Source organism: Pieris rapae, chromosome 1 (genome assembly GCF_905147795.1).
Source record: "Pieris rapae chromosome 1, ilPieRapa1.1, whole genome shotgun sequence".
In the NCBI taxonomy this organism is placed as follows: domain Eukaryota; kingdom Metazoa; phylum Arthropoda; class Insecta; order Lepidoptera; family Pieridae; genus Pieris; species Pieris rapae.
Window position 1 is genome coordinate 12,642,663 of NC_059509.1, and position 23,941 is coordinate 12,666,603.

The 23,941-nt window shown below is 34.6% G+C and overlaps 4 protein-coding genes across 15 annotated transcripts; 2 read left to right on the forward strand and 2 right to left on the reverse strand.

Moving 5' to 3' along the window:
• The first annotated feature begins 372 nt into the window (after positions 1–372).
• LOC110997484 (dimethyladenosine transferase 2, mitochondrial) lies at positions 373–3,270 on the forward strand. Of its 2 annotated transcripts, none has more exons than XM_022265662.2 (8): positions 373–398; positions 552–967; positions 1,046–1,187; positions 1,259–1,398; positions 1,528–1,674; positions 1,791–1,930; positions 2,229–2,393; positions 2,936–3,270. In XM_022265662.2, the coding sequence occupies exons 2-8, from the start codon at positions 569–571 to the stop codon at positions 3,093–3,095; spliced, it is 1,293 nt and encodes a 430-aa protein (XP_022121354.2). In that variant the 5' UTR covers positions 373–398; positions 552–568; the 3' UTR covers positions 3,096–3,270. The 2 variants fall into 2 exon arrangements, with proteins under 2 accessions (XP_022121354.2, XP_022121355.2); XM_022265663.2 differs by having other exon boundaries at positions 373–394.
• A 981-nt stretch (positions 3,271–4,251) lies between these two features.
• Positions 4,252–8,328, reverse strand: LOC110997453. Of its 3 annotated transcripts, none has more exons than XM_022265613.2 (5): positions 8,012–8,328; positions 6,623–7,806; positions 6,382–6,550; positions 6,052–6,132; positions 4,252–5,807 (listed from the first exon to the last, which is right to left on the reverse strand). In XM_022265613.2, exons 1-5 carry the CDS (start codon positions 8,103–8,105, stop codon positions 4,417–4,419), a joined length of 2,919 nt encoding a protein of 972 aa, XP_022121305.2. In that variant the 5' UTR covers positions 8,106–8,328; the 3' UTR covers positions 4,252–4,416. The 3 variants fall into 3 exon arrangements, with proteins under 3 accessions (XP_022121305.2, XP_022121304.2, XP_022121306.2); XM_022265612.2 differs by having other exon boundaries at positions 6,052–6,159; XM_022265614.2 differs by lacking the exon at positions 6,052–6,132 and having other exon boundaries at positions 8,012–8,322.
• A 422-nt stretch (positions 8,329–8,750) lies between these two features.
• LOC110997476 (ribosome-binding protein 1) lies at positions 8,751–18,758 on the forward strand. Of its 9 annotated transcripts, none has more exons than XM_022265646.2 (22): positions 8,751–8,908; positions 9,358–9,579; positions 9,757–9,933; positions 10,343–10,519; positions 10,866–11,019; positions 11,091–11,288; positions 11,369–11,514; positions 11,590–11,702; positions 12,614–12,767; positions 13,260–13,340; positions 13,588–13,743; positions 14,417–14,522; positions 14,610–14,716; positions 14,807–14,938; positions 15,252–15,395; positions 15,592–15,681; positions 15,893–16,342; positions 16,420–16,536; positions 16,611–16,670; positions 16,858–16,938; positions 17,023–17,076; positions 17,540–18,758. In XM_022265646.2, exons 2-22 carry the CDS (start codon positions 9,379–9,381, stop codon positions 17,558–17,560), a joined length of 2,919 nt encoding a protein of 972 aa, XP_022121338.2. In that variant the 5' UTR covers positions 8,751–8,908; positions 9,358–9,378; the 3' UTR covers positions 17,561–18,758. The 9 variants fall into 9 exon arrangements, with proteins under 9 accessions (XP_022121338.2, XP_022121340.2, XP_022121337.2 ...); XM_022265648.2 differs by having other exon boundaries at positions 8,754–8,908; positions 9,341–9,579; XM_022265645.2 differs by lacking the exon at positions 8,751–8,908 and adding an exon at positions 9,088–9,202.
• Positions 18,759–21,599: 2,841 nt separating this feature from the next.
• Positions 21,600–22,752, reverse strand: LOC110997506 (lipopolysaccharide-induced tumor necrosis factor-alpha factor homolog). Its single transcript, XM_022265694.2, has 2 exons — positions 22,220–22,752; positions 21,600–22,049 (listed from the first exon to the last, which is right to left on the reverse strand). The coding sequence occupies exons 1-2, from the start codon at positions 22,621–22,623 to the stop codon at positions 21,935–21,937; spliced, it is 519 nt and encodes a 172-aa protein (XP_022121386.1). The 5' UTR covers positions 22,624–22,752; the 3' UTR covers positions 21,600–21,934.
• Between the last annotated feature and the right edge of the window lie 1,189 nt (positions 22,753–23,941).

Sequence of the window (23,941 nt, forward strand, 5' to 3'; positions counted from 1 at the left end):
TGTTTGTTCTCGGCGCGAACGGTCGGCTCTTATCGACGGTCTCATTTCCCTTCAAATTCCTTTCCCTTCATCCATATCCTGTTTACTTTCAACAATGGACCCACATATATATAAACTTTTAGCAGCTTTTATCTTAAGTAATGATATAAAAATTTAGATCCTATGAATGTGTATATATGTAAATATCTTTTCTTACACTCCTTTTATATCTATCTCTATAAGAATTGATCTTTTATTTTATAGATTTTCCTTTCCTTAATTCCGTTCCATCCGTTACGTTTATTTTTTTACCCGTTTCCCTGTTTTGACCCTGGGCCACAATGCACAAACCGTGCAGGCCATAATATAAAAAAAAAAAAAAAAAAAAAAAAAAACTTTGTTAGACTTAGAACCGGTAGGTACGTTGTATGTTCAAATGTTTTTTTTTATTTTATTAATAATTATATTAAAGTTAATGACTGAAAACAAATTATATTAAGGAAAGACTTTTCATCTACTACTAAGATTTTGAAGTGAAAATTTAATAAATCATTCAACTCATTTTATTACAGTTTTAAATGAAGGAAAAATGCTGGTGAATACTATCACAATTAGAAAAACAAATATTAAATGTCTCTTTATGAGATTTCGACACAAAATTAACAATCAGAGTGAGGAACTGGATGAAAATACAAAAGTTGCACAGGGGCTTATGAATTATTTGAATAGTAACAAGGAATATAATGATGTTGTCCCACATCTACCAAAAATGCTTTTAAAAAAGTATAAAGCGCCTGAAACCATGTATTTAATAAACCGGAAAACTGCAAAAGATATCTCAACTATAATTACAAGAAATTTTGAAAAGGGAGCACCAATAGTTGAAGTAAATCCTGGACTGGGATTTCTTACTGAAGAGATTCTCAAGAATCAAAATAACCCAGTATATCTGTATGAGAGTACTAAATTCTTTCAAAAGTCATTACAAGTATGTTTTCTTGCCATCCCTTAACCTACACCTACAAAAGGTTTATAAACTGTCATTCTAGTAAGTCTATATTTACAGGAACTACATGAGAAATATCCTGACAGAATCATATATAAAATAGCAGATTTTTTTGGAATGTGGAAGCTTGCTTTCCAGGATAAAATTGATCAAGGAAATAGAATAAAAGATCTCTTAGGAGACCTAGCTACAGACAAAATAGGTGCTGCTTTTAGTTAATACATGTACTGTCATTAATGTGCAGTCTTGATAAATGGTTTATTTCATTTTAAGGTAGAAAGTTGCAGATAGTTGGAGCTATGCCTGGCTTATCATTTGTGAAACATCTTATTAATACAATTGTTTTTCACAATATCACAAATCAACTTGGTAGACCAGACTTATTCATTATATTACCAACACATCATTATGAGGTATTAATCTTTTAAATTAGATATATAGAGTTATATTTATTTCCTTGTTTAAATCTGTTCTCCTGAAGTAAATAATGTTTGTCTGTAAATAAGGTTTATATATAGATACTTATTGTGATAATATTGTAGTTTCTTACAGATTTGAATGTCCAGCATGGCAAACATAAGTCAGTGCCATCATTATTTCAATCTCTTTTCCAATACAAGGTCCTTCAGAAAGTACCAAAAGCCCATTTTTTGCCATGGACTTTTCCACCATCTAAAAAAACTACAGTGGTAAGCATTTAATACTTCTTTTAATTTCCTTTGTTTAAATTTGGTAAATTGTGCTTTACTATAATTGACTGTATTAGCAACCTTACATAATATTGTTTGTTATTATTTTATTTCAGATTGATGAGCATTTTTTGTATTTAGTCAATATAACGCAGAAGGAAGCTCTACCATGCCATCCAGCCTACTTACCATTACTCTGGTATTTCTTTAAACCCCAAACTTTTTCCAAATCAACAAGAGTCATTCCTATGCTTGAGTGAGTGTATTTAAATTCCATAATTCGATCAAATCTTGGATGATGTTTTAAATGATAAGAAAGAGTTACGAGACATATGCTAGAATATAAAATTAAATTTTACTAGTGACTAGATACCAACTGGTACTAACTACATTTGTTTTAAAAATTAATATTATTAATACTAAAATATATTTTTAAAACATTTGTTGTTCATTGTTGAACGTTTTTATTGAGTTAATAACCAAAACATTTTTCCGGCATTAAATAAACTAAATAATTAACAACAATGGTGGTAAATGTTTATTTAAATTAACAGGCAATGGATTCCGGGTTGTGGTGTGTGGCTTATCACAGGACAGGACCCGCCTGATGTAAACAAAGAAGTGGCGCCAGATGAGACAGATGCTCCTCTCCCACATATGACTATCTTCACTGAATTTGGTGACCTCACCTTACAACAAAAAATAACTGTATTTAAGCGGTATGTCTACAATCGTTCACATTTCATATTATTTCGCACACGATATAAAAAAATGGCGCAAGGACAATTGTTTGCTACAACTATTGAACCAATTTTAATGAATTCGTATATTGGACTTTTAATGTTATTTAAAGACAAAGGCAGCAACAACATATCTAATTTTTTTTAAGTTTTGTTTTGCAATGTAATAAGATGTAAACGTTTTTGGTTAACGTATTGACACGTATAGAGTTATGGGATATGTTCTATCTTGTTATAAATCACAACTCATTTTTATCTTTGTTAATTGGTTTATTCTTCACAAACAGTCATTAATTTATATTCTTCTAGGAAATGCTTAAGGAAAGAAATACATGTTCACTCGTCTTAAAAGTCTGTTCTGAGTGACGTGTGTTTTCTTCTTTTCTTGGTGTCCTGTATTTATGTTGCCACATACATCAAAATCTTATAGAATACTACACAATAAAGTATGTATATTTTGGTGCGTATCTACGATACGCTACAGCGGCAACTGTGGTTAAATTATTTCTTTATTGTTAAAGGTTTGTATCGTGGCCGGAGTTTGAACATTGTCCATTCCGAGCAACTGTTGAGAACAGTCTACCAAAGTTTGCATCTCATTTAGGTAGCGAAGGTCTCCCTGACCCACACCTCGACGACTTAGAACACTCCGATTCAGAAAGTGAATTAGAAAATCTGTAAATGATGCACCGGAACTATTAAATAAGAGATTGTGTTGGATTGCTATAAGAATAAAATAAAACTAATTATTTGATATGCAATGTATAAATATAACAGGTTCTGTATAATAACGCAGTCGCGATAGTATTATTGTAAGGATCTCCACAGGGCTGCAGAAATAAAGAATTTTCTTGTACCTTTGTTTTTTATTACTCCTATTACCTCAATTGAATGTGTTGTCTAAGAAATTAAAAATATTATTAGATTCATTCAAATTGCAGAAATTAAAAAATGACTGAATGAAATGTATACATATGTACATATAAAGCTTCAGCATAATTAAAAATTATTATCTCCAATTTTATTGTGAAAATTTAACTGCATACTGTATAGTAACTATATTTAAACGACGCCCTTGAGGCCCTTTCCTGTCATGATGTGTGAACTTTGCCAGTTCTCACACAACATGACAATATTTTTGCTACACCAAAAAAGATTGTAACCTTGTAAATTGCCACCACTGACCAGGTATTATAATAAAAGATGAACTAAAGACAAAATCACTTTATTTTACTTATGATCAACAAATTCTACAATTTAGCCATCAATAAAACGTAGAGAAGTATATCAGTATAGGCTCGGTATGCAAGAATATAAATACTGCTAAAATAACATTAAACAAAACAATTGGTAACAAATTTAGATAACAATTTTAAATATTTTAAAAATGCACTTTTTTAAATTAAAATCAATATTGACATTATTGATAAATAAAATTGTTCCTTGCAATGAATATAAATATATAATTAATTATAAATTTAAAATAACTGGACAGGACAATCCATTCAATCTCTAGAAAATACTTTTTTCTTCTGTTTTATAAGCTATATATACACATTTTCAATATTTACATTATGTACCAATTTACAAATATTGCTTTTTTAAAATTCAACATATTAATTTTATATTACAATTATTATTAAAATAAATACACAACTAAAACTACTTAATAATAATATTTAAACTCTTGTATTATTGAAAAAAAATCAAATAAGTTTTAGAGAATCATTTAAGTATTTGGAATATATTAACAAGTATTATTGTGAATAAATTAGTATTAAGTACATCACGTAATCTCTGACAATATGCTTAGGTCAAATTAATCGAAATACTCATCAAGAGATCAAAAAGTATAAGTCATATATTTCAAAGAACACACAAAACGCTATCTGAACAACAAGCTTCTATTTGTAACTAAAACTAAAAAACAATTTAATACCTTCACCATTAATTATATTTACATAAACGGTATTTATGTCAGACACATAAAAATATAAAGTCGTTATAAATTTTGAAAATGTTTATCAACACACATGCTTCGGCTGTTCGAATTCGGAGTGATGTAATTGAGGACCGGAATTTCTAGAGCCAATTGATTATTTTTAGAAGCACTTTGATTCGACATCTTTTGCATTGTCGAATTGGTGGCGACATTATAGCTTATGGTTTTGAGGCTGTTCTGTGATATGCTCGGACTGGACACAAAGTCCGTCCATTCGTCTTCGTCTGCATGTAACTGCTTCTTTGGAGCAACTTGTCCGGGTTTGCTCGATACGAAGTCACCCCAAATATCGTCATCGAGGGTTTCGTTCACGGTGACAGGATTATTAACTATTTTATGCACCGGCGATGCGCCTTTGCTGGCTCCACTCGAACCGGAGTCACTTTTAAATGCTTCGAAGCTTTCGAGAGGGTTGAAGCTTGAAAGATTTTGCAAATCTATACCGGGTTTGGGCCAATTTATCTGTGAATAACTTTCGAGGGAAAGCGGTTGTAAAATTTGTCCAGCTTTTTGGGGGCGAATCACAGTCGAGCCGGCGTTTATAGGTTTTAAAATTGACGTATTCACTGGACTAGATTTTGAGGTTATGTCCACAGAAATATTATGATTCTGCACAGTGTTCGGTGCGAAGACTTGGTTAGGCCCAATGTTCAATGTATCCGATGGTAGTGTATGTGTGATCTCATTACCAAATTTACTAGTTTCTGGTGACAAGGTTTCTGCACATTTCTGATTGGAGGCAGGTGTCGGAGCCGATTGGAATGTTTCAAATTCATCCTCTACATTATCAGAAGGTAGTGTTCTAATGAAGCTAGCACTTGGCGGGTGAGATGTACCCTCCATAGTACTTGCATTATCATTATTCCAAGCAGTACTAGACACAAAATCAGAAAAATCATCAAACGTCTCCTTTACCTCACCAGGATCTGGCCAGTTTAATGTGGGAATGGTTGGCTCAACTTTGACTGGTTGCAATAATTGACTTTGAAGAATCATACCTGCATTTGGATTAATGGTTTCAGTTTTCATATCTACATTTTGGTCACTTTCGGCTGTTCCTTTAAAATCTTGAAATTCCCAGTAATCATCATTATTTTCAATGGTAGTATTTTTTGGAATAGGTTTCTCAGTGTCAATGCTGTGGTTCTCTATTGTTTGTGGTAATAATACAGGCGGTGTAATATCGTAATGAATTGTTTTTGATCTTGGAGTTTCTGAGTCAGTAGGTGTAAATATATGAGTATCAGGCAAATTGATATGTCTAAGAGGTTGCACACTGAGTGTACTTGAATGGATCTTGTCTAATTTCGATACTGTAATGGAGCTTCCAAAAACATTCAGATCTGCTGGTCGAGACTCTTTTAAGGCCTTTTCCCTGTCTGAACTGTTAGCTGGAAAATAAAAAAAATTGGATGTAATGTCTTATTCCTCCTTTATTTAGTACATTATTAGGTTTGCTCTGAATTTATTAAAAATAGTACAGCTTCTCTATTTGTACAGATTTATTTGGAATCATTTATCCTTTAGAATAAATTTCAGAACTACGCAAGGTAAGTACAATGTATTACCAGCTGTGCTGTGAAGTCATTAATATGAAAATAAAAACTCCTAAAAATTACTTTAGTCATAACTTACCAGTTGAAAGTAACTCTGATATTTTTAGAGTAGACTGTTTGTGAGCCATTTGATCTAAAGTGGTCATGAGGTGTTCTAAATCTAGGAGTAGAGCTTCAGCATAAGTGTCTATTGAATGGCATTTAGGATGAAGCAATGGTGTTAAGTGTGTATCCATGTGCAAGACATGCAAAAAAGTTCAAAGTGGAAATAAATGTTAATGTTAGTTAAATTTTGACTGCTTCAAAGTTATTTCAACAGCTAATTAACCAACTTTGAATCAACTTTAAATATCACAGTCCTAGCATTACTTAGCCACACAAATCAGTTTCTTAAGTGTAGATAACTTACATCCTTGTCCAGTTGAAGTGAAAGGATCTGTCCATGTGATGTTTTCTTTACTTTTTTCAGCACTGAGGTCTGGTTCCTGTGGTGTTGTAGGTTTTTGGGGTTTTAGAGGTGCTCCACTTAAATTTGTTGCATATTTTGGCATCAAGGAATTCCACTTTGGTCCAAACAGCTGAAAACACAAATGTTATAAGTTACATTTATTTCCAACCAAATAAAATACCAGGACAATGAATTTACTTACAATATTTCGTGAATCAATGCATAGGGCCTTTAAAAGAGTTTTTTGACTGAGAGAATTATTCCAATATACAATGTAAGGCTGTCTTACATCAATTTCTTTCAAATGATGCCATGTCTCACCTAGCAATGACTCAAGATTTCCATCAAATGCAGTTTCAGAATCTGGTAAATCGTCAGGAAAGATATTTAATAAAATATTTTTTATACTTTCTATAATCTGGCCCTCATTGTCATTACTTTGAAAGGTTAAAACAGTGACATGTTGAGAAGCATGTTCTTCTATTTCTTTATTTACTGAAGACTTAAAATCATCAAAATCACCAAAATCTTCATCTTGACTTTCATCTAGAACGGCTTGACTATTGATAATTTCTTCATTAAGTTTCTGACTATCATCTAGAATGGCTTGACTATTGATAATTTCATCATTTAGTTTCTCATTATGTAATTCTTCATGTAAAGATTCATTAACATCAAAATTGGCTTTGAAATCCCCAAAGTTAAAATCCTTTTGATCCTTACTTTCCCAAGGATTACCAGTACTTTCAATAATGTTATAATTGCTGTTTGTACTGAATTTAAAATCTTCAAAGTCATCAAAATCATCACATGTTTTCAAATCTTGTTTAGATTCTTCACATTGAGATGTTATATTTTCTATAAGGACTTGATTTTTCACAATATTGCTTTCAGACTGTTCTAATAATTTGACAGGGAATTCTTCCCCTTTTTCAGAAAATAGAGACAAATCATTCAATTCTGGTATCACGGTTTCTACTTCATTTACCTTATTACTTTCTTCTGTTACTACATTAGAGTTTATACATAAAGTACTTTTATTAGGAGATTCTATATGCGGCGTAAAACACGTTATTCCATATGTATCTGAATCTTCATCTAGATTACTATTATTACTTTCTATCTGATCTACAAGATCACTTTCTTGTTCTACCTTTAAGTTTAAGTCTTCAATAGCCACATCATCAATGCTTGCTTTATCTATAGAATTTTGGTTACTTGGACTGTGTTTAGAATGTTCAATTATTCCAATATTGCTATGATCAGTCTTTATATTACAGGTTTCAATTTGGGGTTCAGAGTCTTCATTATTAGATATAGCATCATGGAAATTGTGAAAATTTCCATAATTATATTCATCATTTTCATCTTCATCCTCTGGTGACACTGAAATATGGATTTATACATAATGAATACACACTGTCAGCAAAGCAGTGCTGAAAACCCCAAGTTCTACATATATTTGTAGAATAAGTTATTTCCAAAGACAAATCTCGAAGATTTATCAACCTACCAGTTACATATTAGCTCTAATCTTATAATTTATATATTTCACTGGAAAAATAGGTATGTTTATGACATTTTTACTTACATCGGTACTGTAAATCAAATTCATCAATATGTTTATCGTCTTCACACTGGTCTGGCGGAGGAGGTGTACTGCACACCAACGGAGGTATCGACATTTTTTATGTGAATTTTACAATATCCAAGATTTTTTAAGTTTTAGCGACGTATAAGCCAGAGGAATATAAGTTAATTTTTACATTACCAAGGACCATAAAGTTATTGATTAATACTTAATGTTAATCCCTTTTTTTATACAAGGAGTAGTAAAGTATATTAACTTTAAGAATTTTTAATTTCTTAAGCAGCTGTTGACAATAAACAGTAAAAACTAAAATTGATTCTAATTTCACAGATCACATTGGATATAAATTGATTATAGAATAGAAGGAAGAAGATTTTTTATAGATAGACACAGCTATAACTTAGACAGTATGGTAAAATATTTCATAGGATGATGATTATGGTAATATGGTGCCTCTTTAAATAATATTATGCTTCCAACGCTTTACAAAGAAAAAAATATTTTTTTATTAATATTATCTGGTTATGAAATAAACACAAACTCTTACACATTTTAGATATTGTTATCAAGCTTCGCTAAGCTGCTATATTTAAACACGGAAAAGATCGATTATTATGATTTCCGAATATCAATAAATTTTTAACAAACCTAAGTGAGTCCTAGCCTTAAATCTTAACCATTCCTAATATAATCTGTGGCCAAGGGTTGTGAAGTGTCATCACTCATCACTCATTTGTCATCTTTTTTTACGATTTCATAGCTTTGGCCTATGGCATGGCACTCATAAATTTAATGTTTCTTGATTTACGTGTTTTTTTTCAATAAGTACATGACTTGATTAAAATCAGCAGTTATTTTGTAGTATTTATATTATATTCAAAGGTGCCCGGCTAACAGGTAAAAATTTTAATAATGAAAATAATTACCTGTAATAATTATAATTAAAGAGTTACTGATTTTTATAAAATAATACTTGCTTACCATTCACAATTAACGTTTATTTTAAATAGTGTTAAAACTTAAACCAAATATATTCTTATTAATACTTAATGAGTTAACCGTTCACTGTCAATAACCTATGACATGTGTCACTGCTTACGTGTCAGTATTCGTAGCCCGTAGGTTGTAGATGATCCGGAATTTCGAGACCGGAGACTCATGCAGTTTTCAGGAAGATTTAACATTTTTTAAGTATGTATGTGCGGTAATGTGCACGTTTTATATTTGGTTTAATCGTTTATTACTGTTTTACGTATTTCCATAAAAATAGTTTTAATTGAACCGCTAAATATTATTGACTTATTTAATTGATTTGCTTAATAATTTAAGGTCTACTTCTTCTTCAGGGTTTTGGTGTAGCAGACCCAATGGAGCTGCAGGCATTACTTGTATTCGGTGGGGTGGGTGTAGTAGTCATAGCCATTGTCCTCCTCATGGGGCTCTTCTCTGCTTCTGGAACTAGCTATGAAGAAGCAATAGCCCAACAAAGAAAAGCTACCAGTGAATTGTTAGCTCTCGCAGATAATAAGACTAAGAGTAAGAAGACTAGTAAAAAAGCTAACAAAAAGGTAAGTAACCTTTCACCTCATGCAGAGTATGTCAGTAGGATATTAATTATTTTTTTTAAAGTATTTTGTATGAGAAATTACCAATTTTAAATCCATTACTATACAATGCTAAAAAAGAAAAATGCTTATATTATATATGAATGTTCTTAATAATATTTTAAGACCCATCTTCTACAGATAGCAAAAAAAGAGAAAAACAAGGAATATGCAACTTCTATGACAGGCAGTGACCATGACAGTGAGGCCCCTGCTGAGAGTGGATTAGAAGATGAACCCACTGCAAAACCTCACGTTGACTTTAAGCCACCACCAGTAGTTGTTGAATTCCCCAAAGACACCCCTCCTAATATTAAGGTATTAGCAATATCTAATTTAATTATACTAAAGCTATTATTCAAAAAAGTTGTTGAAAATGAGGATGGTAAAATATACATTTTTTATGCATGATTTTATAAGATCCCTCATTCTCATATTTTTTTTGTATATCTCCATTACATATACATTCATAAAAAACTTGGGAATTTGAATTTATAATATTTTGTGCTATCATTAGCTGCAGTAGGTAATACCTGAGTATTTAATCTTATCTACAAAGATGCTTTAATTTTAGTGACCTTTTAACAAGAGGGTGAATGTTATCTATATTTAAATATGATGAATGCATCTTAGAACTACATCCGTGAGAAATTTTATAAGTATATATTTAGCACATACACATTAAAGGCATGCTAAACATATAAGGAGTTGAAAACCTCTTGTACAGATTCGTAAACGTGGCAAGGATTCTAAAGTAAAGCCAATTCTTGTAAATAAAGAGGATCCAAGTTGCGTTAGCGATCTGAGCTCAGCGGATTCTTCTGCTCCAGTCACCAATCATTTTGAAGAAATGCAACCTAAGGATGAGTTCGAGTTATTACACTCTTCACAAATGGGGGATAAAGTGAGTTTCTCACTTAAACCCTTTATTTTTGGTTGTCTAAAATGTTAGATAAAATTATATATGTTGTGGATTTATACAATTTTCATACAGTACATATATACTTATTTTGGTGTATCTCGTATACCACTGATACGTAATATCATTGGCTTCAAAAATAATGTCATCAGCTAAGGTTATTCATTGAGTGTTAATGGGCTATATCATTTCTTAATACATATTGCATATTGTGTCTCTTAATTGTTACATAATATTCTGGTATCAAGCATCTGTACAAACAAACAAACATTTTACATTTTATTGAAATTTGTAATTTAGATGGTGACTAAATTTCTTCTAATATGTTTAGACTGCTGACAACAAACAAGAAACTGTGGAAAAGAAGGAAAAGTCAAAACAAACAAAGGCCATCGCAAAGGCACCGGTTAAATCTGCTGAAGTTGTGAAGGAGGTGTCTCGTGAACTCAGTAATAGCAGTGAAGTACTGAAGGAACCACGAAAAGGTATGTTGCATTCTCTAGCTGCGGTAACGTTATAGGTATTTAGACTCACTACTGCTTTTCAATTATTGTAGCTAAAAAGCCAGAGAAGAAAGCGGTAGAAGAAGCACCGAGTGTGGAAGAAGTGGTGCCACCACTGAACGTCCCGCAGCCCAGCGAGCTGACTACAGACAAACTGTTGAAGCAGGCTATGGTCTCCGCTCCAGCACCTTCCCAGCCATCAACAAAGAGCAAGAAGAAGAAAGCCGAGCCTAATGTGCTCTCACTTATTGGTCAGTGGAGATAATGATATATGCAGACTGAGTTTTCTGCTTGTGTTTTGGCTCTTCGATTGTGGGCTTCGTTCTTTCAGCGAGTGACAGCGGCGGAGTGTCGGTGAGCGAATTAGTTCGCGTCGTGAAGGAGGCCTCTCTCTCGCGCACGGAGATCCAGATACTCACAGATGCGCTGCTCAACAAGCAACACGACCCCTTGCCCGAACACTCCGAATGGACCGAGGTGACTGGGTTTTTCAAATTTAATTAATATGATCTCGGATGGGAATCTGGCAAATCAAAGATCTGTCGTTTCAAGGGTCCCAACGATCCCGTGCAAAAGTTGAAGAAGCAACTGGCCGATAAAGAGAAGGCTCTGGCTGATGAGGTCGAAGCGTCCCAAGCGCTCCACGCCAAGTTGAAGGAGCTCAGGTGAATATACTTTGATAATATAAAACACATTCGATGTTACTCGTTTACAATTATAAAAATAACATGAATAATCGCACTTCCTGTTGTTCGTATCGCGTAGCGATATTTTTATTTCGGAATTGACGATTTGTTGGAAAATATTGAGCTATTTACATGTTAAATATTTTTATTTGAGGGAGGTAGGAGGTAGTTCTTTAAAACTTAAGAGCATTCGAGTAGTGGCAGACTGGAATAGGCTTCCGGAAAGTGTAAGCAGGAAAGTGAAAATAGATTGGATATTTTCTCCAAATCTCAAAATACGCACAAATCAGCTTATTAAGCTGCTCGTGTGTTCATATACATAATAATAATAATAATCAATGTCCTGCAATGTACTGATATATACTTATCACAATACTAAGTAATAGCGATGCCTTATTGAACTTGGCCCTGACAATGTGTGGGCTCCGGGTGTCTCTAAGGCATTGACGTCACTGATTTCTTTCTTTGACGAATAAATTAGTTTTATCTTATCCTTATAACCACACCGCTTAGCATTTTACTGCTTGTGTGTTTGCTATCGATAATTACTGCCTTGCTGATCTTATATCAAAATTAACTGAATACATTGATGTGAATGTGATTATATAATTCATTAAATGGATTATATATTAATAAATAACCTTCCCAGGCTATCGATCCTTATATATTTTTTATTTAATTTTATTCCTAGAGGAAACCCTCAAAAGTGTAAGAGTTTGTTTATAGAAATTTATGAACTGTATGAATCGTGAAACGCCAGACTGTAGCGACACACGTGTATTTATTTTACTCGGCTTCTTTGCAGTTACTGATGTTTGTGTGTCCACCTTGGCTTCAAAGATTAATTTAATTGTATATAAATGTTGCATCGGTGGAATTATAATTGTCAGGAGCCTCCTGAATGCCGAGCGGGGTCGGGCGTCTAGTGCCAGCCGGGCGGCGGAGCAGACGGCGGCCGCTTCTCGGGTCGAGATGCACACGCTGCAGACCAGGATCCAGAGGCTCTTGGACGACAACCATGCGCTCGCCCAGGAGAAACTGGTCGTATGTGTCTTTTCGTATACTTGTGTGTACTACAACCATCTTTATAGTAGAGCACCAATACGATAGTCGCTCTGCATGAGTTAGTGTTATGTAGAAATTATGTTTAAATGGTCAATACAATGTCTTGGCTTCTTAAGAGGATCTCGACTGATCTAGAGACTCCTTAGGCATATCCATAGACAAATTATTCTGACCGCTAAGCCTCCTAAACTTTTCATATCAAAATATGGTTGTGACAGTCACCCACGTCCAGATAATGAATATAAGTTAATTGAAACATACTAATAACTGTTTAGGATCTTAAGATTGTAAATGGGTGTGTGTGTGTGAAGTGAAGTACACATAGACAATGTGGCAGAGTTGTTATAAGCATATTGGTGTCGTGTGTTACTACCTCCAGAGTCATGACAAATTGTATTCAAAGTTTTAGAGTTCTTCCCCACTTGGCCCGCTTAATTATGATGGTTCTTACTGAAGGATGTTGGTTTTCAGCTTCAAGCACAATTGGGTGAGGAGAATGAGGCGCAAGCGCAACGCGTCCAAATGGAGATGCACATTCAGAGATTATCCGAAGTGAGTTTTTCTTGAAATTTATTCTAATTCATTTTCGTTTTTAAATATTTATAATTTCAACCACCTAGCGACTCTTCTCGAAGCAAGAAGGCGTCAAGTTTTTTTAAGTCATGTTTTATGAATACTTACAAAATAACATTTAATTTTCCAAAATTTCCACTTTGAGCTGACGAAAGTGATCCGTCAATCAACCAAACGTCGCCACCGTTGACTTGTATGTAGAGAAGTGTAAAGTGCGATTTGGCAGTCGGAGGCGGCTCTGCTGCAGCAGCTGTCGGTGCTGCAGGCGGAAGTCAGCGGCCGCGCGGTGGAGGCGGGCCAGGCCCGCTGCGAGGTGGCCGCCGCCAGGGACTCCGTGCTCATGGCTCAGCAGCACGCCGCCGACCTGGCGCATCAGCTGCAGGTATACTTCAGCTTTCTCATGTATTACTGATATAAATATAGATGCATGATTTCATTTATCTATCAACAACATTGTGTTAACCTGATAACGACAAAGTCATAAAATTATATCACTTGCCCCGGGGGACAAAGTCTTAAAGCATTCTTATTATTAATTGTTATTATGTAGATTAGTATACTATTAGTTTAATAAGCTGATGCGCGTATTTGGGGATTTCGGAGAAATTATGTTATTTTTAAAATAGTCAGCCCCTAAATAGTTTTAATTAAATTATATTGTCTTAAATGTTAAAGAACTACCGCTCAAATGTGTAATTTCACTTATGAGGATTTTAAAGGTTCCAATGAGATTTTCGCTTTCAAGCTTATTAATATAATCATGTAAAACTGCATGGTTATGCAGAAAAGTATAATATATATATCGTAGTAATTTAACTACTTTATATATTTGTAATGTACTTAGTAATAATAGTACGTATTATCTTCTTTTATTATCCTATTCAAAATAGATTTTGCTTTTACGACTTTGTTTCCCGGGGCAAGCCATATATGTTTAGAATTCAGGTGATTCCGTTATTTCTCTATAAATACAATTCAGTATAAATGACAGTATACTGAACGAACAAGTAGTGTATTATAATACATGTAACTCATCACTTAAATTGAATTCACAGGAAGCGAACCGCCTATACTCGGAACTGGAGAATCAGAGGCAGTGCGCCATTCACGCGGAGCAGCTCGCCAGGGATGAGCTGCGACAGGCTCAGCAGAGACTCACCGGTTCGTTCGCCATTCCCTCCCACTCCCCCCCACTCCCCCCACTTCGGACTATGGTCTCTCTTTACTCATCATTATTTATTTCGACAGGCCTAACAGAACTACAGAGTGAAATGCAGAAGACGAGCGCTCGGGCGCAGACGGCCGAGAGCGCTTTGGTCGAGTCAAAAGAAGCCTTCGAGATTCAAAGGCAACAGGTAGCCGAGCATTTTCCTTTTCAGGGCTTAATTTGCTTTCCTTTAAAAAGACTTCGTGATGATGGAAAATGTCGTCGTTCTCATTTTCAGCTGACTCGAGAGCTGAATTCCCTCCGCGAGCAACTCGCCGCACGTGAATCGGAATTGGCCGAGGTGAAGCTGATGAAGGCGGCGCCCGCGCACAACGGTCTCTCTCCCGCCGAAGATACCGACAAACTGAAGGTCGGTCAAACTTTGTATTATTACGAGAGATATGTCAGAACATAAGTAGAAAGCGAGCGCACAAAGTACACATTAATTATCGCCAAGCTAAAAGTGCTCCAACATTAATATTCACACTATACACACTGTATAAAGATCTCTTATGTAACTTCTAAGCGAATCTCAATCTCCATCGCTATCTCACTTTTCTTCTACGAAAACGTTGCACATGTTCGTGACGTTCCGTAAAAAATGTCACCCTCATACGTCTAAAGAAGTTTTACTTGAAAAAAATGTGAAAACGCGCTTCGTTGGGTATAATCTAAACGTTTAGCAGGCGAACGAGCTGTCCAAGGTGGAAAGCGCGGTGGAAGCTCTGAAGGCGGAGCTGTCTTCGGCCCGAGCCGACAACGAGAGACAGCAGACGCAGCTCACCGAGTTGCGACAGCAGCTCGAGCAATACCGAGAGAAAAACAACGTATGTACCTTCTCGGCACGAATTCAAATGATTAACTCTCGTATTGGTCACCCGTCACTTGTAATGCACGATTTAAAACTTTAAATTATTAATAATTCTAACTCCTATTATGATCACTTTAGATAAATGTATACGGTTCTCTTTCTTCTGCTTTCTTCTATTACCTCAAACTAATCGTTTGACTCCGATCACTCAGGAGTTGCGAACTAAAAACTGGAAGGTTATGGAAGCCTTACAGAATGCGGAGAGATCTCTTCAGGCTAAAGCGCAGGCCCGAGGGACCTCTGTAAGTGGAGACTTGACCATTATTTATTCCCCTGTATCGCTACGAGCTCTCTCTTCTCGGGATTCGGTCCCTTTAGCGCTAGTTGAGTACGTTCATTAGCATCACACGTCCCGTTTTATGTTTTCTGGCATATTTGTGAGTGACCCAACACGCTTGACTCCCCGATTGGATGAGGGAGAACTTATTTGAAAGCATTTAAAATTGTCCGCAGGAAGCGTCAAAAGAGCAAGAGTACAGGGAAGTGATGGAAATCCTGCGGTCGGCGTGTCCCAGTGCGGCACCTTCCCAATCGATGGGCTCCGACTGGATCAGGGCGTTCGCGGACAACGTCAAGAGTCACCTCCGCGACGTGGAGTCGAGGAAGATTATAGCCGACGACTCCCTCGCCGAAAAGCTTTCCGAAAAGGAGAACGAAAAGAAAAAAGTCGAGAGTGAACTCCTGAAGAAACTCGAAGACAAGGAGAACGAAAAGAAGAAACTGGAGAGCGAGCTCCGGAAGAAGCTGCTCGATAAAGAAAACGAAAAGAAGAGACTGGAGAGCGAGTTGGAGGCGAAGGCGAAGCAATCGCCGGTCGACGATTCCAGGGTTGCGGATCTCGTCGAGCAGAACCGACAATTACAAGCATCTGTGGATAAATACAAGAGGGTGATCCACGTCACGGTAACTTTTTATTTCATTATTTATTCATCAGGCATCATTCCTTTTTTTTTGTCGGGTAACGTGAGAACGTATTGCAGGAGGGCGTGCTGAGCCAGCTGCAACAGAACGTGTCCGCGGAGGAGGCGCGATGGGCCTCGCGGCTGGCCGAGCAGCAGAAGGAGCTGGACGAGCTCCGGCAGAGAACCGTGCTCCAGGTGAGACTCGTCACGTCATCGCCGCCGCTGTTATTAAATAGAGTTCCATTGATTTAAAGACAATTTGTGCGTAGGAACCCGTGGCCTTTGCGTATTCCTGCATAGAGAAGTCTCTGGCCACCATCATCGCGGAGGTACAATGTGTGTTTCCGTGACGTGCGCTTCTTTGCGCTTTCTTGAACCTCCTCTGTGTTTGCAGTTACCCTGCGATCGAGTATTGTCCATCTTTTGTCTGGTCTCCTCTCTTTATCGAAGGTGTCGGGACTGTGTGGCACGGCAAAGGAACGTTGGCAGTCCGTTCATATTCCTTCATATTTTCAGATGCAGAATAAAATCGACGAGTTGGAGGTGGCGGTAGCTAAAAAGAACACCAGTTTCGCCGATGCCGAGAGGCTAACGGAGGTGAGAGAGAAGAACGTTGGCAGCGTGAGTTTCTTTCGTAGTCTCACAATATTTGGTAACGTAACACTCGATAATTATTTTCAGGAAAAATTGCTGTCCAATTTCTCAAAGGCTGACGTCCACAATGGTCCACCGCAGGTAGGTTGTAATAATTACTAAATGTCAATTGTCAAAATCAATTGGACCAAACTATAATCCGATTTTAAATTCCGTAGAATTCGTAAAGTTATAATTTTTTGACATGTCAAAGATGGCAAACCTTTTTTGCCGGGCATATTTTGAAATTTCAATACGAGTCTGAACATACGTTTTACTTGTTAGTGAATGTATTCATTTTATTAATGTGGACATTAAAAATGGTTTAACGGCGAGTGACAATTATGTCCCTTTTCATCACAAACGGTAAAGATAACATTTTTTTAAAGGTTTTCTAAAACAGGAATTAGTAGGCAATGATGCCAGCTCAACAATATAATTTAGCAATAAAAGTAAACAAATTCTGCGGAGAATGTTTTTAGACGCAACACTTATGAAATGCCAGAATTCTACGGAATGAAAAATCAGAGTATAGACATTGTTTAATGTTTATAAATATCGACAGGCAACCCTAGCTGAGAAATAACGAATAAGTTCAAGCGATTCGAGGTGTTCGGGAAGATCCAGCGAAAGCAGATAACGATACTCGGTAACTACGCTGACGCTGCCAACTTCATTTCCATTAACCGTGAAGGGAGTGAGCTCTCGATATCCCTCAAACAAATGTGCGGTTGTAATGTTTTGTATTGTATTTAATGTGTACATAAAAACCGTTATTTCTAAGGAAAACTGATTTGCAGTGAAATTCTCGAAGGTTCTAAAAGATAAACGAAAATTAATAAAAGGCAACGCGTCCGAGGATAAGTTTACTATTTTAAGTAGATAAAGTTTTTTTAGTGCAAATTAATACAAAAGACATTTTTTTCCAATTTGATGTATGTTTTCCAGTACGGGAGCAAATGATTTCAAATATTGTCTGTTTTACGACGAATTATTATTACGATCGAATTTATGTTTACTCTTACTCCACGTTTGATGGATGGAAACTGTGATTATTATTACATTAATTTGTGTTTAACTCGATTGGTGAGCGCGGAAAGGGTTTGTCGATGCCAGACTGGTTATTTGAAACAAAGATTGCTTTTTACACAAACCATTGGTGTGGTAAAAGACTTGATTTATCATTCGTAAAATAGGGTTAGACGTTTTAAATAGAACATTTAGTGTGTTCAATTAAATAATTAATTATAATAGTATGCTTTAGTATTTACGAAGCGATCTTACTCATTTATTTTGAGCTCGTTTCCTGCAATAATAATTTTTTAATAACAAATTTACATAAAAGAAATTGCAATTTATTACATCGTTTGAACAGTTTTAGGAAGTGTTATTTTATTTATAAAGATTTATTTATTAGCTTTTGTACTAGAACATAATCATTTTTCAGTGCCTTAGAATAAGATTTGACTTTGATATGCCGACTGTTTAATTTCCACAAATAAGATTTTTCGATCGATAATGCATGTTAACCATAAGTTTTAGGGTGATTTTTTTTTTGTTTGATTGATTGTACTGATAAAATTATTATTTTCGGAAAATATTTAGAATAATTTGATTGTTTAAATCCATTTTTTCAATGACCTTTGTACTGTTTGTTATATTCTGTGTGTCAAATGTCCAAAAAGTTAATATACTTAATAGACATACTGCGTTATTGATAAGAACCGTTATTATAAAACTCATAATTTTAGATGAAAATATAATCAAATAAAATATTTCTACAAGCATTTCTTTTATTTATTTTCCCTTCGATAACATTGTGTCGAAGTCTTTTGACGGCACGTACTTGCATTTTAAGCATGTGATCTGCAATTAAATAAATTATTTCAAAGGTTCGATCGCCTCGGCGTCAACCTAACGCACGTAACCAAAGCGTATCAGCAGCTCCTGTACGTCATCTTGGCTACGGCTAGGCAACCCGCGCTTACGGCTCGGTTTCGACAGGAATATCGCGGGAGGGGTCAGGGGCAAGGGTGGACGAACTACGAAAGTACGAAGAGAGTTCGGGATTTTCATACAAACAATACTGAACGATTTGAGGTGATACGGTGACGATCCCTTTCCGCGTTGATATGTGGCCTTTGACCTTTAAAAGTAAATTTTATATTAATTCATAAAACAATGGTTACAGACAAAGAAAGTACCTAATAAAAGCCCAGAACTTGCAAGGTATCCTGTTTTATTGTTTGTTTACTTAAAATATTAGTATGCGCCCAAAGAGTAGATGGAGATATAATGTTCGTACAGCACTTTAAAACTATTTAGAAATCTAAATAGATAAGTATTATTAGGAAAAAATGTACATGTAAAAATGGAAGGTATGAAAATAAATCACTCGCTTCCAAGATTTTTAATTTTTCATTCATTCACATATTCACCATATTATAATTAGATGTATTTTTTTATCTAATGACAATTGACACTTAACAATTGTCACACTTAAAAATGACGTCTAATGTTAAAATTTATTGTTACAATTATATATGATTGTGTACACTGTACACTTCAAAATTCAAGCATGACCTGTAACAAACAATTAGTCATTTAATGTTATAATTTTCTTGAATTACTTACTTATTTTGAAAGCATTTTTAATGGAGTTGAAATCGAAACTTATCAGTGGAACTCCTGTATTGTGGCTTTGAGCAAACATAAAAATATTGTAATTATTAAAAGTTAAGGAAGTTAGTAACACTAAGCAAAAAATAAATTATAAGCTTTTGATATGGCTACTGAATCAACATTAAAGAACGTAGACAGTGCATGTGAAACGGCAGAAGAATTTACGAAGTTATTTTACAAACACCTTGATAATAGCAGACACCTCACCTCAAAGCTTTATCTTGATGCTAGTTTACTAGTTTGGAATGGTAATGGTATAAATGGCAATGCTAAGATTCAAAAGTTTTTACTTGATTTACCGCCCAGTAACCATTACGTGAAGACCATTGATGCTCAACCTATTTCCGAAAACTTAATGTCCAATAATCTATCATACCTTATTCAAGCTTGTGGTGATGTTACATATCAAAATGAAGATGTAAGAAAACCTTTTCAACAAACATTTGTTATTGTTGCAGTAGAGGGGAAGTGGAAAATTGCTACAGATTGTTATAGATTACAAGTCCCTTACAGTACTTAGTGAGTCATGTAATGAATAAAACAGACACCAAAAAATGTGTTATTTATTTGTTTAAAAATATAGAAGTAGTAAGATATATATCAATTACAACATATATTTAAAGTATTTGTCAATTTTATATACCAGTTTACATTTAAACCATTTAAGATGATCCAAAGTAGTAGTTACACTTAGAACAGTAGTGTTCTGGTTTTTTGAATGTATGTAAAATATAAGGCAGGGCAGCAAAACAACATAAAAAGCACCACCTGTAAATTTTAAGTCTTTTAGCAAATCCTTAACCAGACAATTAGTATTAATTACAAATAAATTTTATTGAATTGAATTAAATATTTAAAATAATACTTACACTGTTAATCCACAAATAAAGCCTGCTATCATGTGTGTTTTTTGTGAGTTTGCATAATCCACTTTAGTCATGCACCTTTTATGACAGCTAGGGCAATCTATGAGGATTGGTACATCCTTTAAAGTTTGTTGTACTATAATAGTCTGATGTATAACAGGTTGATTAGTAATAACAGTTGGCACATGTAATGTATCTACTGGAGTGTAAGGTGGTGGGGCATCAACAGATTCACTACGAGTTGGTTGTACTATTTCACTGTTAAAGTTTCCTCCTGCACCATTTTGGTTATTCATTGCTTTTAAATATATTTTATAAATTATTGATAACTTATAACAATGCCTGTTTATAATGGGTTATCAGATAGACATGAATTCTTATCTTATCATCTTTGATATACAAATAACAGATAATATTGACGAGCTCTATCATATAATTCTGAGGAATTAGATAATAAAAAGACAGCATTTCCTTTAAATCTTTATTATTAAAATAATATATGAAAATGTAAAAATTTAAACTGATATTGAATTTTTTTAAATAAATAAACAAATATTTGTGAAATATATAATATTTTATGAAATATTTCAAAACTGATAATGAAGATATCTTAATATTAAATGATTTAAAATATTTGACAGGAATTGAAAAGATGACAAATGAACACTCGTTACATGAAATTCTTACTTCCTAACGCATTTTCCTTTGTGATTGTTCTTCTCACAATATATAACAACAAGTAACTGTCAATATAGCCAAAGCAAGTTAATTAGTTGTAAATATTGATTTTGAATTAAATTTAAAAATAGCTATTTAATTCAAATTTAACAACACATTCAGACCTCATCATAAGCCTGAAATAGCTATTAGCTACATATTAAGGAAGCTATGCCTACAAATATATTATTTCATTGACTTTTTAAATTATCTATTGTTTATACAAGTATGGTTGATTTCAGTATTTTATCACAGTTTACTTATTAATAATAGTACTTAGTATATATTTATGTAATTTAAATTTACAAAATTTAAGAGGAATGCATTAATATAATATTTGAAATTAAGATAGCTACAGAATGTGTTTAGCTCAGATATACATTTAGTTCAAAATATTTTGATCACAATGGAAAAAGTATTAAAAATTTTAGGCCAATATATAATGACAACACACTTGCTAAAACATCACAAGACCAATTGAAGAATGCTTGTGTACATGATATGGTGATCCATTCTCTTCTTACTCTTAATTTTGAAAATTGAGTAAGCATCTCTCAGCAACCGCAGCTGCCTTAGAATCATGGATATTACAGGTTTATATTTACATGGCACAAAATTTTTCTCTTGGCTATTGTTTACATAATATTGGAATTTGTGTCAATCCATATATTTAACATAAAATGAGAAATTTGACATTAACACTTATTGCTTTTTCCAATAAAAGTACTGCAGTTTGGGCAGTAATGCTCTGCATCCTTGAATGTATCAAAGCAATATGGGACCAACCCAAGACAGCATAATGAACAGGCCCTGTAACAAACATTAAAGTTGAATTTTATCATAAATGTCTACATAAAGACATAAATATTACGCAAGAAATGTTTTTAAATTTGTCAGAGTCAGAAGTTCTTATATAAAAATAGTAAATTAAAATACTTTAAAACAAATGCCAAAGATAAATAAATAAGGAAAACACTTACATAGTGATGATGCATAATGAACCGGCAACCAAGTGTGTATGCCAAGCAGTGGTATAGGTCACTCGAGTGGTAACTACTTTTCCACAATTATAACAAGTAACTGTTGTTGGCTCCGATCCTACAGCAACAGCTGGTAAGACAACCCCAACAGGAACTGCCATATTTGACGATGTAGGCATATCTTGTGCATGAGGCTGAGAAATATTGACTGTATTCGGGGAAGGATGGGGATATACACCAGGAGGCGTGAAATATTTAGGAGGTTCTGAGCCGGTGGGAATGTAACTATTCCCCGTAGGTGCTACAAAGCCATAAGGTGGATTACCTACAACGGCTGAATATGGAGGGGGCAAATCATTTGGGGCTGATGGAATACTGTTTACACTTGGGTCATTGGTGGCCATGATGATGTTTATAAGTTACGTAAATAAACTTATTTATTTGATACTCATGAAAACGCGACTAATGTTTTAATTTAACAATGAGAGCTCGGTACGAAGATTTACATATAAATGAACACTATGCACAACATATTTTGTAATAAATTATCTTCTGAAAAATGTAAATATGAATAAGACTGCAAGGAAAGGTAAAATAATAATATAAATTGTAATTTGTAAAACTTTTAGTTGACAATGACAGCAATCACCACAAGTTTGATGTAAAATTGTAAAACCTTAACTGTCAGCGGGCAACTGCCTTTGTCTATGTCTGTTTACGCCCGAACCCTTAAATAATTCCACAATCTCAGATTGAAAACATTCTGATATCAGACCGTGACAGTCGATCGATCTCCTATCTGCATCCCAATAACCAAACCCTACGAATACAATACATTTTTGGCGACGGATAGAAAAAATGGAACATTCAAATTCAAATTATTTATTCATGTAGCTAACAATGTACACTTATGAACGTCAAAAAAGAAATAAACATTATGCTTCTAATTTTACATTTACTGCCAGTGCTCAAATTAAGGGCGTAGTACGGAAGAGAAGAACTGGCAATAAACTCTCCGCCACTCTTTTTAATCGCCAAGTTTTTTTTTGGATAATCAATGTATACCAAATAAAATAAATACAACCGTACAAATAGTATTAAAATATGCATGTCTATGTTTACAACATACCAAATAGCTTTTTCATTATTGTAAGCACTGGTGTAAGTTAAAATCTTAAAATAGGATATTGGCAATGTTGAACTTTGTAATTTTCATACAAAGGTCTATCCACATACCCCAATCCGACGTATCATTGATAGTTTGTATCGACATATGGCTATTATAATCCGTCGATTTATTTAAAAAAAACACCCTTTGTCGCTTCTCCTCTATTCGATGACGCTCTCCTTAAAGCCTCAGCTATCGAATGACGTTCAATTTTGCGGTCATTTGGAAGGAAAGGCTACTTAGCCTCTTAGCTTGGTGTCCTCAGCAAGGCGAGACGGTACTTCACCCCGGGCCACCGCTTGCAACTCTATAAAGCACGAATTCGGCCCCACATGGAGTACTGTTCTCGTGGCGTTGGGTAGAGATGTGGGATCACTCTGCATCTTCTACCGCATTTACCATGGAGAGTGTTCAGAGGAGTGGTTCGGACATTAGTCTCAATCAATCAGCTGCAGGAATTGCTGCTACCTGCAGCTGATGGATTGAGATAGGTTATTGGGTTATGGCGTTAGTAATAGGCGATCGTTAAATCCATACTGTACGTACCGTAATTG

Coding starts and splice junctions, on each gene's coding strand:
- LOC110997506 (XM_022265694.2), bottom strand. CDS start 22,623: ATGGCCACCAATGACCCAAGTGTAAACAGTATTCCATCAGCCCCAAAT. Junction 22,050..22,219: donor TCATTATGCATCATCACTAT/GTAAGTGTTTTC, acceptor TGTTTGTTACAG/GGCCTGTTCATTATGCTGTC.
- LOC110997484 (XM_022265662.2), top strand. CDS start 569: ATGCTGGTGAATACTATCACAATTAGAAAAACAAATATTAAATGTCTC. Junction 1,399..1,527: donor TACCAACACATCATTATGAG/GTATTAATCTTT, acceptor ATAATATTGTAG/TTTCTTACAGATTTGAATGT. Junction 2,394..2,935: donor AAAATAACTGTATTTAAGCG/GTATGTCTACAA, acceptor TTATTGTTAAAG/GTTTGTATCGTGGCCGGAGT.
- LOC110997453 (XM_022265612.2), bottom strand. CDS start 8,105: ATGTCGATACCTCCGTTGGTGTGCAGTACACCTCCTCCGCCAGACCAG. Junction 6,551..6,622: donor GCATTGATTCACGAAATATT/GTAAGTAAATTC, acceptor TTGTGTTTTCAG/CTGTTTGGACCAAAGTGGAA. Junction 5,808..6,051: donor ATCAGAGTTACTTTCAACTG/GTAAGTTATGAC, acceptor TTTATTTTCCAG/CTAACAGTTCAGACAGGGAA.
- LOC110997476 (XM_022265646.2), top strand. CDS start 9,379: ATGGAGCTGCAGGCATTACTTGTATTCGGTGGGGTGGGTGTAGTAGTC. Junction 11,020..11,090: donor ACTGAAGGAACCACGAAAAG/GTATGTTGCATT, acceptor CAATTATTGTAG/CTAAAAAGCCAGAGAAGAAA. Junction 16,671..16,857: donor TGGCCACCATCATCGCGGAG/GTACAATGTGTG, acceptor TCATATTTTCAG/ATGCAGAATAAAATCGACGA.